Source organism: Podarcis muralis, chromosome 9 (assembly GCF_964188315.1).
Source record: "Podarcis muralis chromosome 9, rPodMur119.hap1.1, whole genome shotgun sequence".
Taxonomy (NCBI): domain Eukaryota; kingdom Metazoa; phylum Chordata; class Lepidosauria; order Squamata; family Lacertidae; genus Podarcis; species Podarcis muralis.
Window position 1 is genome coordinate 74,628,497 of NC_135663.1, and position 16,096 is coordinate 74,644,592.

Sequence of the window (16,096 nt, forward strand, 5' to 3'; positions counted from 1 at the left end):
TCTCTTCCATAGCTCATCAATGAAACTTCTGAAATATGTCCTTCTTTGTATGGTTCCAAGCAGAGCTCTGAAATTTAACCTCAAGGACCCACAGCCATGAATGCCCACTCTTGCGGGCAACTCACTGGAATTGCAACTGGAAGCTTCACTAAATACAAGATTGAAGGAATGGGTTTCCCAAAACCCAAAACTGACTGTGCAGGCAGTTTTAAACTGCACCAAAATCCCTATTTTTCCTTAGCTAAAATGCATAAACTTGAGCCATTGAGCAAATGCATAACAAGAACACAGCTCTCTCCTTTATCAGTTTGTGACGTCAAGGATGACCCTGACTGTACCAGTAGAACAGAGAAAACACGTTTGCGCCTTATCTTATGTTCTTACCACAAAGACGCACAGACCCAAGTCTGGGAACAACGCCAGAAGCGTGTTCCCGGAGATGATGACCTCTTCCTCCAAGATAAGAGTAGGAAGAGGAAGAGGAAGATCCTTTTATGGTTAGGAGTGCAGGAAGGAAATCCCTTTTATGGTTAAGAGTGCCAGAGCAGGAACATCTGTGATGTCAACCTGCGTGTACAAGCTGACGTGGCTGGGGAAGGGGGAGAGGGTGCCTGGAGGATATATATATACTGCATGAAACTTCTCATTTCTTTGGACTTGCTGTGGACTTGATCACACAAGTGCCTTCTGCTATCCGGAGATCAGAATAAACTCTTTCTTTGAACCAACCTCGGTGTCATTTGACTTCCTTCCTCCTGTCCCGGAACAACGCAGACCCAATCGGTGAACTCAAATAAGGCTACAAGATGGCATAAACAAGGCCTTTTGCTTTTGTATGAGTGCATCTTTGGGAGCAACGGACAGATATTCATCCACCCAAAGGTGTGGTCTGAAGCTCCATAGCGTAGCAGCCTTATCATAGCTAATTATGTCTGGGTCTATCTAGCCGGCTCCTAGACAGAGGCAGCTGGACATGCTATTCACACCACCAAGAGTTCGGGGGGGAGGGACTGAATATAATGTAATAAATAAATAACTGCTGAAACTGGCTCAATAAAAATGATCTCACAAAAAAATGGTACACATTATTCAGCGCACCATTAAGGTATCATTCTAAAGAGATGACAAGTAGATTTCATCTTCTGAACAAGCAGTGGCATCAATTTTCTTAAAAATTCAAGAGGTGCATTAATACAAAGATTCTTATTTAAGTGCTTTCCATGAGCTGCCCTTCCTTCATCGCTTTATCAGATTAAGTTTGCCACTTTGCTAGTTCAAGATCTTTTTGCCTAATAAGATGTGAATAAAATTCACTGCCCATGTATATATATATATATATATATATATATATATATATATATATATATATATATTGTCCTCTGCAACCTGAAAGAGAACAGAAAAAGGCAAACGGTTATCTAGTACAGAATGTGAGGATGAGAAGGAAGAAGGGGAGACGGCAGGCAAAACTCTCTTCTTGAAAAATAATATCCACCTGCCTGATATATCAACTCCTTGCAAAATGTAGCAGAAAAGGACTGACAGAGAAAGTGAGACATTGCTCTGGAAGAACCCACGCTCGTTGCTATATACTCAGGGAACCGAAAAGATAAGAGGACTCTTTTGTGCAGCAAGTGGTCTAAACAAATAAATTACAGGCTTGATAACCTTTTGTTTCGAACACTCTGCCATTTGCACGGCTCTTGTTAGGGCTCTTGTCAGGCCCAATATAAATCCCAAATTGTGAAGGCTTTTGTAACTGAGCTATAAAAATTTACTCTGGGGCAGAACCTTAGCAATTGGTTAGGGCGGGGAGCACAGAGAGACACCAAGAGAGAATGACTGAAGCATGGAAAGTGAGGCTGAAAATAAAAAACTTGAACTCTTCACTTATACACCCAAGCCTGTCTTTCCCAGTCTACTAAAAATATGGGACATCACAGGCAGTGGCAGAGGAAGGGGGTGACATCGCTGCCCCTCCCCAGACGCTCCCAGCTCGCTCCGCCTCTGGTCACAGGACATACAGCTACCCCTGGTTTTTCTACAGGCAAGGACCAATCTGGGGCAGGGGCATCAATCTATTTATGATACGATAATCTTTATTGTCATTGTCCCATACAGAACAACGAAATTTGTCTTTTTGCACATGCCATTTCAGATGGGGGATTGCATGATTTAACATCCCCTTGTGTCAACATCTCCCTGCTTGTGGAAAACTCTCAATGTTGGGAGAAAATATGTATGTACAGTGGTACCTCTGGATGCGAACGGGATCCGTTCCGGAGCCCCGTTCGCATCCTGAAGCGAATGCAACCCGCATCCACGCGTCTGCGCGTGTCGCGATTCGCTGCTTCCACGCATGCGCGCGATGTCATTTTGAGTGTCTGTGCATGCGTGAGCAGCAAAACCCGGAAGTAATGCACTCTGTTACTTCTGGGTCGCCGCAGAGTGCAACCCAAAAATGCTTAACCCGAAGCAACTTCAACCCGAGGTATGTGTCTGGGGTTTTTTGTTTACAATGTTTTAAGTCGCTTTGAGTTGTCATGGCAAAAAGGCAACTAATATATTTAAGAAGCAATAATAACAATAGGCATGTCCATAGTTTTCATTTTGAAGAGTTAATAGTGAAGACTTATGAAGGTTTCCTTGCTCTTTCGCATGTATGAGCTCAGAGGTGGGTAGATACAAAATGTATTAATCTGTTAATAAATATTAATCTTCATTGAAAGACCAGGAATGATGGGATATACCACACTGAGCGCCAAGGTCTTCCAAGCAACCCCTTGGTGTGTGGTGGGAAAGAGGGCTGATTATTGTTCTTAATCATTGCAATGAACTTGGTACTTTAACTCAACCAGATTAAGCTGAGCTAGGCATTGTACAAGGACACAGCAAACAAATTACCTCTGCTTTTTAAATGCATAAATCCTGAAAGACAAGTAGTAATTGTTGGCTAAAGCAACAAAGCTGGCATGGGCGACAGAAGTAGCAGGCGGAAGACAACAACATTAAAAAGTCAGGTTTTGAAACTATAGGTTGTCTGCCTTCACAGTTTGCAGCTAATCAGTACCTCTAATCAATAGCAAAGACAATTCTCTATTGTGAGGAAGGTCTATTGTGAGAGAGGCTGTTTCCACTATACACTTTTGGAAAGACTCATAGAAGGGATGAAACTGTGGCTTCACATTTGACATTTTCTACGACATGGAATTGTGATGCAAATGCCAGACATGGCGATAAAAATTTGGTGTGCTTAGGTTGTACTTCATAACCCAATAAATTCAGTCTCAGTTTTCCTGTCTTCCTGCTGAGCCCTTCAGGAGGAAGGGCAGCGTAAGAGGAGGATACAAGAAGGTGATGGCAGCAGAACACATTTTTTTGAATAAAGTTTAAAGCGGTAGATGTTCAGGAAACAAGATCGGAATAGTTGCAGTAGTCGACGCAGGCCAGGACTGAAGCAAAGGCAGGAACTGATGATGCAATCAATAACTAAAATTCCAAACACTGAAAGAAATTTGTGGCAAGGAATGAAAATTAAACAGGAACTCTAAACAAGTTCAGCTGCAAATGAAATACCACTGAATTCATTAGGAATCTTCGGTAAGTTTATATATAGGTTTAGTTAGGGCTATGCATGTTTATGTAGAAGTAAATCCCACAGAGATCAGTCATTGCTAAGAGAGTGTGCATGGAGTCTGAAACGGACAAAAATAGATTTTTTATTATTATGAATATTAATTAAGGGACCGTTGAATGTATACATAGTTGAGGAGCGGGTGTAACCAAAACAGCAAAGGTGAGATAAAGCACCAGGAGCTTACTTTTAATGTTCAGCTCTTAATGAGCTTTTTAGGTTTATTCAGCATGTAAACAGATTGGCCTACTAAACTGAAAGTTATGAAATACATTTCTGGACAGAAAACCCACCCATTCCATAAGACAAGGATCACAAGGCGCGCTCTCTCTCTCTCTCACTCCCTCTCTCTCTCTCTCTGTGTGTGTAATAAACTTTATTAAAGGCTAACCTAAAGAAGTAAACATCTGGCAGAAGCATACCCTCCAAGTGTCCCTATTTTCCAGGGACAGTCCCAGAATTATGAATGCCATCCCAGCTTCTGACTTGATCCTAGAATGTCCCTATTTCCCCTGCCAGTGCTGCAAACACTGAGCTCGGGGAAGAGGATGAGCCAGCGCTTGTCCCGAGTGACAGCAGTGGCCGTGAGGGAGCATCTCGTTGCCTCGCCATGGCCGCTGCTGCCAGCCTCCTCCCTTGGGTACCTCATAGCAGCTGCTGGAGACCAGGTGAGCTGTCTAATCTTGCCCCTTTCTAAAATTCATTTATTGGTGAGTAAATCTACAATGCTTTTGAATTATGGTGCTGGAGGAGACTCTTGAGAGTCCCATGGACTGCAAGAAGATCAAACCTCTCCATTCTTAAGGAAATCAGCCCTGAGTGCTCACTGGAAGGACAGATCGTGAAGCTGAGGCTCCAATACTTTGGCCACCTCATGAGAAGAAAAGACTCCCTGGAAAAGACCCTGATGTTGGGAAAGATGGAGGGCACAAGGAGAAGAGGATGGCAGAGGACGAGATGGTTGGACAGTGTTCTCGAAGCTACCAGCATGAGTTTGACCAAACTGTGGGAGGCAGTGGAAGACAGGAGTGCCTGGCGTGCTCTGGTCCATGGGGTCACGAAGAGTCGGACACGACTAAACGACTACACAACAACAACAAATCTACCAAAGAATGAAATAAAAATAAAATTGGGATTAAGGGGTTTGGTTTATGATAGGAAATGGGGTGTCGAGGAAGGTCAGTTGGAGGGGGGAGTGAGAAATATTCCTATTCTCATCTGAGGAATGTTGGAAGGTATGTAAAAGTACCCATTGTGCTCCATGCTTTGGCGGATAAAAATACCTTAACTGTACAGAAAGGCACTTGTTAGTTATTTGACGATATATAGGTCAAGGCCTACTCAAAAATATGACTGTGCTAATAAAGGGCTACTGCCCTTCCCATTAAACCTTGGAAGCTGCCTTATACGTACTTTCTAATTTAATCGTAGAGAGACTATAATTCCATCTGAAGAGAAGAACCAGTCCAGAGACCATCAACCTCTCCTAATAAAATTATCTCTTAAATGCTTGCTTCAAATATATTCCCATGACATAAGTACTCTGAAGAAAGCTGTCATGCTTGGTCCATATTTGCTTTCAAATAAATTTGCAATGGATTTTGTTTATTTTAAAATCCAATGGTCCTTTCCTCTACTGCATGTCATCCATCATAAAAATGTGGGGTACGGATTAGCTTTCAGACTCCTTTCAGCTCTTATAATTTACAGTGTCACTATGAGCATATGCAAAAGGAGGAAAAACACGAATTTTCTCATATTTCCACTCTTTAATATGGCATTTTGTACAAATGAAAAGCAGGAAGCTTAGGCGGTGGCTGCCAAATTTAATGATATCAGGTGCAGCTGAAATGTCTTAGTACATCCCAAAGTTATGCAGAATAAAGAACTACTTATTTGAATTGCATCCAAACCTCTATCTCCAGGGCAATCCAAGACTAGATTTGTTTGTATGTTTTCACTAAATGCCACTGTGCCATATGAGATAAGAGATTGTATTTGAAATAACAGCCACTTCCAATTTTTGGCTTCCATGTAGAGCAGGGTTTATCAATTTTGATCGTGCTTATCCTGAATTAGTTGTCAGGTTTCAGTTGCTGGCAGGAATCAGACAACAAAAATTCAACATTAGTACTGAATGACTAATCCGGCCTTGTGGAAGAAGAAAGCACAAACAATTATGCTGTGATTGGGATTGACTGCATTTCAAATATCAGCACTACTATATTATAATAGCATGTATTAACAAAACAGGACTGACATTAAAAGGAATCAGTCTAAGCATCCACTGGGCCGGGTGAGGGATGCTAACCTGTATGCAAGTCGGCAAAAATGTGGTGATAGTTATTTACACACAGAAGAGTGATTAGCCATGCCAATATGAGACTGTCAGGGAACTGCCATCAGCTCAGAGGCGAGAGGTGGAAGGGCAGTTATGTTACAGGGAGCCTCCGAATATCTTGCAAAGCAGTTCTTCCTCTAGCGAGGAGGGAAGCCCCGCCTCCAGTGGGGAAGGGGCGCAGGGATCAGAAGATGCTAGGGAGAGCCTCAACACCGAGCCTGAGCAAAGTGGAGGGGAGGCAAGTCCCCCTTTGCCAGCGCCCACTCTGCGCAGTAGGTTTGGGCGCAGAGAGGGGAGGAGAAGGATGGGGGTCACACGACTGTTATGCTGGAGAAGGCATAAGGACCGCCCACTCCCAGATTCTGCTAGCAACTGAGCAGACATGGACTTGCGACGTTCTGCACTGTAAATAGTTCGTACAGATAATAAAGCCTGGAAAAGACAGGTTGGAGTCTTGCCTGTTTGCTCTCAAGCAACCACACCAGCACCTGACAGAGACTGTATTGAAGGAATGGGTTTCCCAGATCTAAAGCCTGACTGTGCAGTCAGTCTGAAACAGGCCCCAAAATCCCCATTTTTCCTTCTCCATGGGTGCATTAGCTAAAAACCATTAACTTGAGCTCTTGAGCAAATGTATAACAGGAACCCAGCTGTATAAACAAAGCTCTCTCCTTTATCAGTCTGTGATGCCTAATGAATGGCCTTGTCAGTTCCGAAGTGGAGACGGGACGGCAGAGCTGGGGCTTTTATCTAGTGGGTTGTAGATATCCTGACATACTGACGCACAGACCTTGCAAGACACCCCTGCACTCGGGGATGGCGCCAGGAGTGCTCTTAGAGTTGGTGACCTTCTTACCCCAAGATAAGGAATACAGGAACAGGAACATCCTTTTATGGTCAAGAGTACAGGAACAGGAACATCCTTTTATGGTCAAGAGTACAGGAACAGGAACATCTGTTTATGGTCAGTATTACTTTGGTTATCCAATAATAAAAAATCAGCAATATTATGCTAAGCAACAGTACAACAAAGTTCTTAGGAGATACACCAGTGATCTGGATGTCATAGTTATTAGCATTTGCCATGGGCTTACCAACATACCTCCAACTTTATAACTACTACTACTACTACTACTACTACTACTACTACTACTACTATAAGCTCAAATCCCTGTATTCACCAATACATTCTAAAAGGAGAATGAGATTGAAGAATGGAAGCCTCTTTTCCAAGACTTTGGACAGATTTTGGTGCAATACTGGCTTATACCTACACATGCCAGCCTACATTTATGAAATGTATGCCTACGTTTAGGCACAGGAAGAAAATATGTGCTTTTGCTATTAGTCCTGCACTTAGAGAAGGTAGTCCAATCAATGGTGCCACCCTTTTTGGGTCACACTGCAGCTCCCCCACTTGGTAATGGGAGACACAAACTTAGAACAGAACATGGAAGGACCATAGGGATGTGCAGGGGGGATGCCAACACACTCCAATGTTTCATAAAAAACCCAGAGACTGAGGGAAGCAGACAGGCAGGGACTCAAGCATAATACAAAGGCTGGAATGGATCAGCAGCTTGCGTCTATCTCAGGAATCGGCAGTGGGGTGATTGGCTCTGGCAGTGGGTGAGGAGGGACGCCCTCCTCTCTGCAGGCAGAAGTTGCAGAAGAAGAAGAGTTTGGATTTGATATCCCGCTTTATCACTACCCGAAGGCGTCTCAAAGTGGCTAACATTCTCCTTTCCCTTCCTCCCCCACAACAAACACTCTGTGAGGTGAGTGGGGCTGAGAGACTTCAAAGAAGTGTGACTAGCCCAAGGTCACCCAGCAGCTGCATGTGGAGGAGTGGGGACGTGAACCCAATTCACCAGATTACAAGTCCACTGTTCTTAACCACTACACCACACTGGCTCTCTCACCCTAGATCCAATCCATACACAGGGTTATTTCATATCCTTTCCCACACCCTCTGCCTTCAAGGAACTTGGCTCACCATTTAAGTGAACTGGAAAGTCCTCACAGATTCTTACTCGATCTTCATTACTGGTCTCCTGGAATACCAGATGTTCCATAAGGTCATGGTTGTGGGCCCAGGCGCAGCGAACCCACCATAGATGGGGTTGGGGCTAGATACCGCTCTTAACCACTACACCACACTGGCAAATCCCTTGCAGCCTTTCTATTCTCTCTGTCTGTCTCTGTCCCATGGCTCTCTCCATCCAAGCTCCACTCACCACCTTTTGTGGAGATAGATCTGCAGGGATGAGCAAGCAAGGCCTCAACCCTCCAGATCTGCCCAGCCTCTGGTCAGTTTAGCACTGGGCTTTTCGACTAAAGGAAAAGTCTCCTTCTTGGCAACTCTTGTTGTGGTTGTTTTATTAGCTTTTTGCCTCTTTGCCTCTTCGTTGCCCTTAGTTGTCTGTCTTGCCATTGACTCCCTGCTCCATTCTTCCTTCGTTGAAATAAATAAATAAACATCCCGGCGTGCACACCCTAATTAAATGTGCTGCATTTGCCTATGGGAAGTGCATATTGAAAGATGTAATGCCACTTCCAAGAAATAGCCTCTCTCTATGGGACTCAAACGCTAACAATAGTTTCATTCCAATTATCTGAACATCATATATCAAGCACAGGCAAACTAGGCCCTCCAGATGTTTTGGGACTACAACTCTCATCATCCCTGACCACCGGTCCTGTTAGCTAGGGATGATGGGAGTTGTAGTCCCAAAACATCTGGAGGGCCGAGTTTGCCTATGCCTGTCTTATATCCACAAGTCTTTCCCACAAACAACGATGCCTTGCTTTAGGTTTCCAAACCACATATTTGCAGGAGAAAGGGGAGCAAATCCACGGTCAAAATGTGACCCTAGAACTCATGCAACAAACCCACCAACCAATCCACCATCAATGTCCCTTAAAAATAGTATTTCATGGTTTTCAGGCAGCGACATGATTTTTAGCACAGAACAACCTCACACACATCAAAATCCTTTCCATATGTGAAAAGATTGGTGAAATGCACAGCACTTCAGAGATTCAAACACACGCACAACAGCATTAGTGATCAGGATTCACTCTGCTCTTTCCGTGAGTCAATCAGCAAAAGTATCTCTGAGCCAAACTGAATCAGGTTGTTTAAAAATAGCAGAGAAGCATTAAACTCTGTTACACTGGTCTCAGTGGATAGCTTTGGTTTTGGTCTGTCTGATCAGATCTCCTATTGTTCCTTTCATTGTTCGTATTTCTAATTCATTAGTATAGCACAGCACGCCATATGTAAGAGGATGTTGCAACCTAATGAAGATTTTCCCTTCTCTCCCTTTCAAAACAAAAAAAGCTGGTTCACTTTTGTTGTTGTTGTTCTGTTTTTAATGGTATGGTGAAAGATTTTCATCTTGTCAGGTTTTATTTTCCTCCCATTGACATTATCTCTTAATTAAAAGAAAAGATAAATAGATTCGAGCAGGTGCTGTAGCTGATATGAAACATAGCTGTTGGTTTTTTTAAAGTCCAGTCAGACAGACAACAGCTGAGTTTTCCAGTCAGCCAATTTTTGTAGCAAAATATACTCAGCAGTAAGAGAGGGTATGTCTGGGCAGCATCGGCAGGAGAGTGGGGGTGTACTCTTCAATTCTGGAGTATTTTTTTCCCTTGAACCTAAAATCCCAGCTAATAGCAGTTCACAGAAAGGACCAGAAGGCAAATTTTCTCTCCATCTCTGCTATCTGTGCCCCGGGTAAGAAGGGATTTTGCATTCCATACATCATTTACTACGTGCAACCATAGCTTTTCCATTGGGCCCTCCTGTCCCAATCTTCAGCAGTGCCACCCCTAGAGCACAGGCTGCAGGGCTGTGAATTTTGCTCATAAGGGGGAGGTTTTTGCATGTGTGTTTTTGAGCAGAAAAGCTCCTCAGAGAAAGTCTTCTTCAAATGCATTAAAAAGTAAGCAACTTAGTGCTATAAGGAACAGAGGCTGAGGCATGCACCAGATATTGCAATGCTTCTGATAGAACCTGTAAGGCACCTTCGGAAACTGAAGTCAATGCATTCAAACAAATAAATACAGACACAGCACAAATGCTTCCCATCAGCTGTCCATTGATGTGCTCAAAGATCAATGACCTACTGAGCATCTGAGTGTACACTCAGTTGGAAACCTGGGTCGGCACCCAAGATTATATGCAATAAACACAGCACACAAGAAGGATCAACAATACCATGGGCCTTTTACATTCTGCTCTACACAAATTCATCCAGTTGGCGAAGTATTTTGATTTCAGTGCCTTTGATCAAACATAGTGAGGGCCATTTCACACATTACACAGACACAAATCTGGATTTGTCACTGAAAATACACTGTAGTTAATCAGAACTCTGTGATGAGTATACCACCTGCACACAACTTTGTCAACATTCACACATTCCATTCCTTATGCACATTTAACACATCTTAAATGTCCACCCCAAATATATTAAGTGTGGTGGCCCTTGGAATAACCCTAAAAGTCTGACATCTTTTGAATTTTATTATTATTTCGGTCACAGACCAGTTCCAGCCCACACACAATATCAAGGAAGTCATAAAACATGATAGGGATACATTTGAATTTGCAACTAGGTATAACAGGAACAATACAGATATAGCAACAGTTAAAAATATATATAAATTAAAACTTAATCACTAACATATAACCTGAAATTATCATTTAAGGCCTTAATCATTATGATAGCACAGCTTGTTCCATAAGTTTTATAGCAATCTCACAGAATTTGGCTACCCTTAACGTGATCTCAGGATCCTTGTCCTCTACCAGGGATTTTAGATATTGAAGTTCAGATTCATTTGGAGATTTTTGCATAGCAGGGGTAATAAATACCGAGCGTATATCCCTGTAGAAACGGCAGCGTAACAAGGCATGAGAGACAGTTTCTACCTCCATCAAGTTGCAGACTCGTTCCACGTATGGTTTACCCTCGAATCTGCCCTGCAATAAGGCAGATGGCAGCACGCTGGAAGTCTGACATCTCTACTTAAAACTGCCCTGGAGTTATTTACAAAGGGCAGTATAGAAATTTATTGGATACATGAGTAATTAAAAAAAAACCAACCACCTACTTGGGGAGTCCCAAGGGGGGGGGGGCATTTTATGTCTTTTAAGGATTTTGCAAATGTTTCCTTTTAGAAGTTGTCACACTGGGAAAGTGGCCAACAGATTGAATATCTACATGAGGTTCCACACACCCTTACAAGAGTGGGCTCCAGAAGCAAAAGTGGAGGATACAGAGAAGCTACAGGTGGAACAAACAGAGAAGCAGAAGTTCAACTCATAAAAAAACCTCAAAGTCTGTCATATGATTTCTCCTACAATCTGACCCACTACTCTGAAGGATCTCCGATAGAGAAGACCCTTGCCTTACTTACTGAGACATTATTCAGCTTCACTCCAAGCCAGTACCACCAAACTAGACCTTGGAACAAACAGGCATAGTTATAGCCACACCAGCTTCCATAGCAAACATCTCTGGGTCCCTAGAGACTCCTTGGTCAGACCAGTGCTGTAGTCTCTGAAGTGGGCTTAGGGTCAAAGTCTGGGGGGGGGGGGAGTGCTTCCTACAATCTGCCAACAGAAGTCTGCTTATGCATCTTATTACCAAACACATACAAACACAACAGGTACAGCTCAAAAACCAAGTTTTTCCACATCCCTAGTTTTCTAGCTGTATTGTGTCCACAAATTATTCAACAATTTAAAGGTGTGTTTTTTCTTACCTGTGCACTGTTGAAAAGAATGTTGCATTCCTTCATCGGGAGGTCAGCACTGGAAAGAGGCTGCAAAAAAAAAAAAAAAGCAAAAATTAGGACAAAGGTATATCAACTGAACTGGCATTAGCAGATTTGAACTTGAGTCTGAAATGTTGGAACCTGGACTACTCCACCAACAGAGATTTAGCAGGTGCCTTCTACTTCAACTTTTAAATACCTGCTGAAAACTTCTCTATTCTGCCAGGCTTATGCAGGCAATTAAGAATATACCTTTCCACAATGCTGAGCTGATTTCTGATCTTAACTTTTAAATATGGTTTTATTGTATTGCATTGTACAACTGTCATAAACTGCCCCTCTGATTTTTTTAATGAATAATAATATACAAATATTTTTTTATAAGTCAATGAGGCAGAGATACCTGTTGTTTATGGTCACTGAAGGTTGTTCACTGAGGGACCTATGTATCTTTGTCTTAAGACCAAACTAGACATGACACAGGAGGTGCAATGATTAGGATTTTCTTTTTACTACTTAGCAGCCCTGTGGGCTTTGAAGATCAGGGGAAATGTACTCTTAGCAAAGTTTTTAACCCTTACCCCCTATCCATTTTGTGATCTAAATTTACACCTACCCTATGTCTACTTTCTCATGAAGATCTGACTCGTTTGCTATCTTGAAAAATGTCTTAATTGAGATAACCAGCATGTGCACAATTTTCTTGAATTCTGTTATATATTTATGCTGGTTCAAATGTTTCAGTCCAAGACAACAGCTCTCCTGGTGCCCACCACACAAAGACAGCTGGGGGATCCTCATTAAGATCAAGCAAAGGTGAAGCAGCTTGAATGTTTCTCTTCTAGAGTTAAAGATTTTGTTCACATGTAATGCTAATCCATGGTTTAGTGCTACTTCCGTGATCTCAGATAAGCCTGAGTTGGAACAGCCCTACCTGCCTCCAAAATGGGAGCACTGTGGTTCAGCTCACAATCCAATTTAACATTCACCCAGAAATTCAGTGGGACTTACTTTCTAAAAAGCTTGTTTAAGATTGCAGTTCTAGACTGAAGTCTTACACAGCCCTACCTTGGAAGTTGAATGGAATCTATTCCGGAAGTCCGTTTGACTTCCAGAATGTTCGGAAACCAAAGCACAACTTCTGATTGGCTGCAGGAAGCTCCTGCAGCCAATTGGAAGCTACGGAAGCCCCGTCGGATGTTCGGGTTCCAAAGAACGTTCGCAAATGGGAACACTCACTTCCGGATTTGCGGCGTTCTGGAGCCAAAACGTCCGAGTACTAAGGTGTTCGGGATCCAAGGTACGACTGTACACACTTACCTATCTCACTCAACACAATGGGGTTTACTTCTGAGTAGACACAAAAAGGATTGTGGTGTTAGCCTAGTTTGAGCCAGAAATGTACACTATTCTTAACTTTTTGTAATAATGTAACTTTGCATCAAAAAGGCATAGCAGGTTATTTTAAAAGGGGGGGAAATTAACACATATAAAATATGTAGAAGATCTCTCCTCACAAGAAGCAATATATGCTGGTAACAAAGAACAAAAGGATACATGGAAATGTGTCAGTTTAATAAGAAACAGCTCCACTTCTGCAAAGATCTAGGACATGAGCTAGACTCAGCATAGCAGAGCTACAGAGAGTGTGCAATATGAACCATTAGCCGTGTATCTTCAGAAGAAGAAAGCCCGTGAAATTCAAGCATCCTCAATCCATCACCCTCAATCTGAAAGTGCTTTACATGGCCATGAGACCCACTGAAATCAATGAGACTTACTTTCACTTGGAATAAAATGCAGAGGTATTCGTTCACAGAGCAGCTACTGTGCACAGAAATAGTTGCCTGTGGCTGGGGTGGGGATGCTGGAAGTTGCCTCCCTTCTCCCTGATTGCACTTAATCTGGTCTGCCCCTTTAGCAGTATACCTCCAAGCGGTACACTATAAATATTATTCCCCTTAGTATGCAGGCAAACAGGCTGGCAAAACACTAAATTGACTCAGTTGATTAGTTTTTGTCAGTTACAATGCACATTTATCTATAAATGCAATCCTCTGTAAGATCGATATGTTTATTGAGTTCATTTTTCAATAAAGTTTGAGATGTCCTCAATTAATAAGTTGAAACATAACCTATAAAACCTACTCATCCAGCACGATCTCCAGCCTGCCCCACAATACAGGAGAGAAGCACAAACTGGACAATTTTACTTTGAGATCGCCCCCGCTCTTGGCAGCACTACAGCATGATAAAAAATATGCTCAAAGAGGGAGAGGAGGAGGAGGAGTTTGGATTTGATATCCCGCTTTATCACTACCAGGGACGTGGGTGGCGCTGTGGGTAAAACTTCAGAGCCTAGGACTTGCTGATCGCAAGGTCGGCGGTTCGAATCCCCGCAGCGGGGTGAGCTCCCGTTGTTCGGTCCCAGCTCCTGCCCACCTAGCAGTTCGAAAGCACCCCTAAGTGCAAGTAGATAAATAGGTACCGCTTTATAGTGGGAAGGTAAATGGCGTTTCCGTGTGCGGCGCTGGTGCTGGCTCGCCAGATGCCGCTTAGTCACGCTGGCCACGTGACCCGGAAGTGTCTCCAGACAGCGCTGGCTCCCGGCCTCTTGAGCGAGATGAGCGCGCAACCCCAGAGTCGGACACGACTGGCCCGTACAGGCAGGGGTACCTTTACCTTTTACCTTTATCACTACCCTAAGGTGTCTCAAAGCGGCTGACAATCTCCTTTCCCTTCCTCCCCCACAACAAACACTCTGTGAGGTGAGTGAGGCTGAGAGACTTCAGAGAAGTGTGACTAGGAGCCCATTTTGACTGCTGAGGGTTAGGTCACAATTGTTTTGTGTGTGTGTGTGTGTGTGTGTGTGTGTGTGTGTGTTTTTAACAAGGCTCTGGTATGTAACAGGCAACAAAAAAGGCTAATGTGCATACCATCCTTTGCCAGCTCACTATTCTGTGACTGTCTGCTGATCTTAACAAGTTGTTATGCTCTTGAAGAGGTCCACGTGTGTAGACAGATATAAATACAGTGGTACCTCAGGTTAAGTACTTAATTCGTTCTGGCGGTCTGTACTTAACCTGAAACTGTTCTTAACCTGCAGCACCACTTTAGCTAATGGGGCCTCCTGCTGCTGCCACGCCGCCGGAGCACGATTTCTGTTCTCATCCTGAAGCAAAGTTCTTAACCTGAAGCACTATTTCTGGGTTAGCGGAGTCTGTAACCTGAAGCGTCTGTAACCTGAAGCGTATGTAACCCAAGGTACCACTGTAGTGGACCAACATAACTGCCTGCATATTTAGGCTATCTTTAGGTGGTCATGATGAGCTCCTCCACCAGTTACACTATTGCCTTTCACCAAATCTGTTAGTTTTTGAGGTGCAGCTGGACTCTTGGCTCTCTTTCCTACAATAGGGAATGCCTCTGGAACAGGCAAATGAAAAGACCCAGGCGAAGGTTGTGCAACACATGTGATTACATACGTTCCAACATTTCTCTGATGAAAATCGGGATGTCCTAAGGAAAAGTGGAAGTGATGTATGGAAGTGAAAGCTGGACCATAAAGAAGGCTGATCGCCAAAGATGCTTTTGAATTGCGGTGTTGGAGGAGACTCTTGAGAGTCCCATGGACTGCAAGAAGATCAAACCTATCCATTCTGAAGGAAATCAGCCCTGAGTGCTCACTGGAAGGACAGATTGTGAAGCTGTGGCTCCAATACTTTGGCCACCTCGTGAGAAGAAAAGACTCCCTGGAAAAGACCCTGATGTTGGGAAAGACGAAGGGCACAAGGAGAAGGGGACGAGAGAGGATGAGATGGTTGGACAGTGTTCTCGAAGCTACCAGCATGAGTTTGACCAAACTGCGGGAGGCAGTAGAAGACAGGAGTGCCTGGCGTGCTCTGGTCCATGGGATCACGAAGAGTCGGACACGACTAAACGACTAAACGACAACAAAGGAAAAGTAGGACATTCTGGAATAAAATCAGAAACCGGGATGGCTTCTGTATATTTGGAACTATACCTGGAAAATAGGGGCACTTGGAGAGTCTGTACACATTCTTTTAGTTCTTTGATAGCCTGATGGCTATTTTGGCATATATTTCATGGATATGCAAGAAACATGTTTGTCCAGAAAGCCATTGTGGTTGTGCACATATTTGTAGATGAGCAGGAATGTAGATTTAGCTGTAATCCAGAATTCAGAATCTTAGCAGATTGTATAAACCTTTTTGTGTTTGAAGATAAATATGCATCTTCTTCAGCTTTACTTGGAGTGACTAAACTCAGAGTCTTGCCAGCAGGAGTTTTGCTTAGTTAAGGATCTGGGG

The 16,096-nt window shown here is 43.2% G+C and overlaps 1 protein-coding gene across 2 annotated transcripts in view; it reads right to left on the reverse strand.

Annotated features, from left to right (window-relative positions):
- PPARGC1A (PPARG coactivator 1 alpha) overlaps positions 1-16,096 on the reverse strand; it is a 633,897-nt gene that overhangs the window by 397,127 nt on the left and 220,674 nt on the right. For both annotated transcript variants that reach the window (XM_028743337.2, XM_028743338.2), the window contains exon 2: positions 11,754-11,813. In XM_028743337.2, coding sequence (XP_028599170.2) covers positions 11,754-11,813 — 60 coding nt within the window. The remainder of the gene's footprint in view (positions 1-11,753; positions 11,814-16,096) is intronic.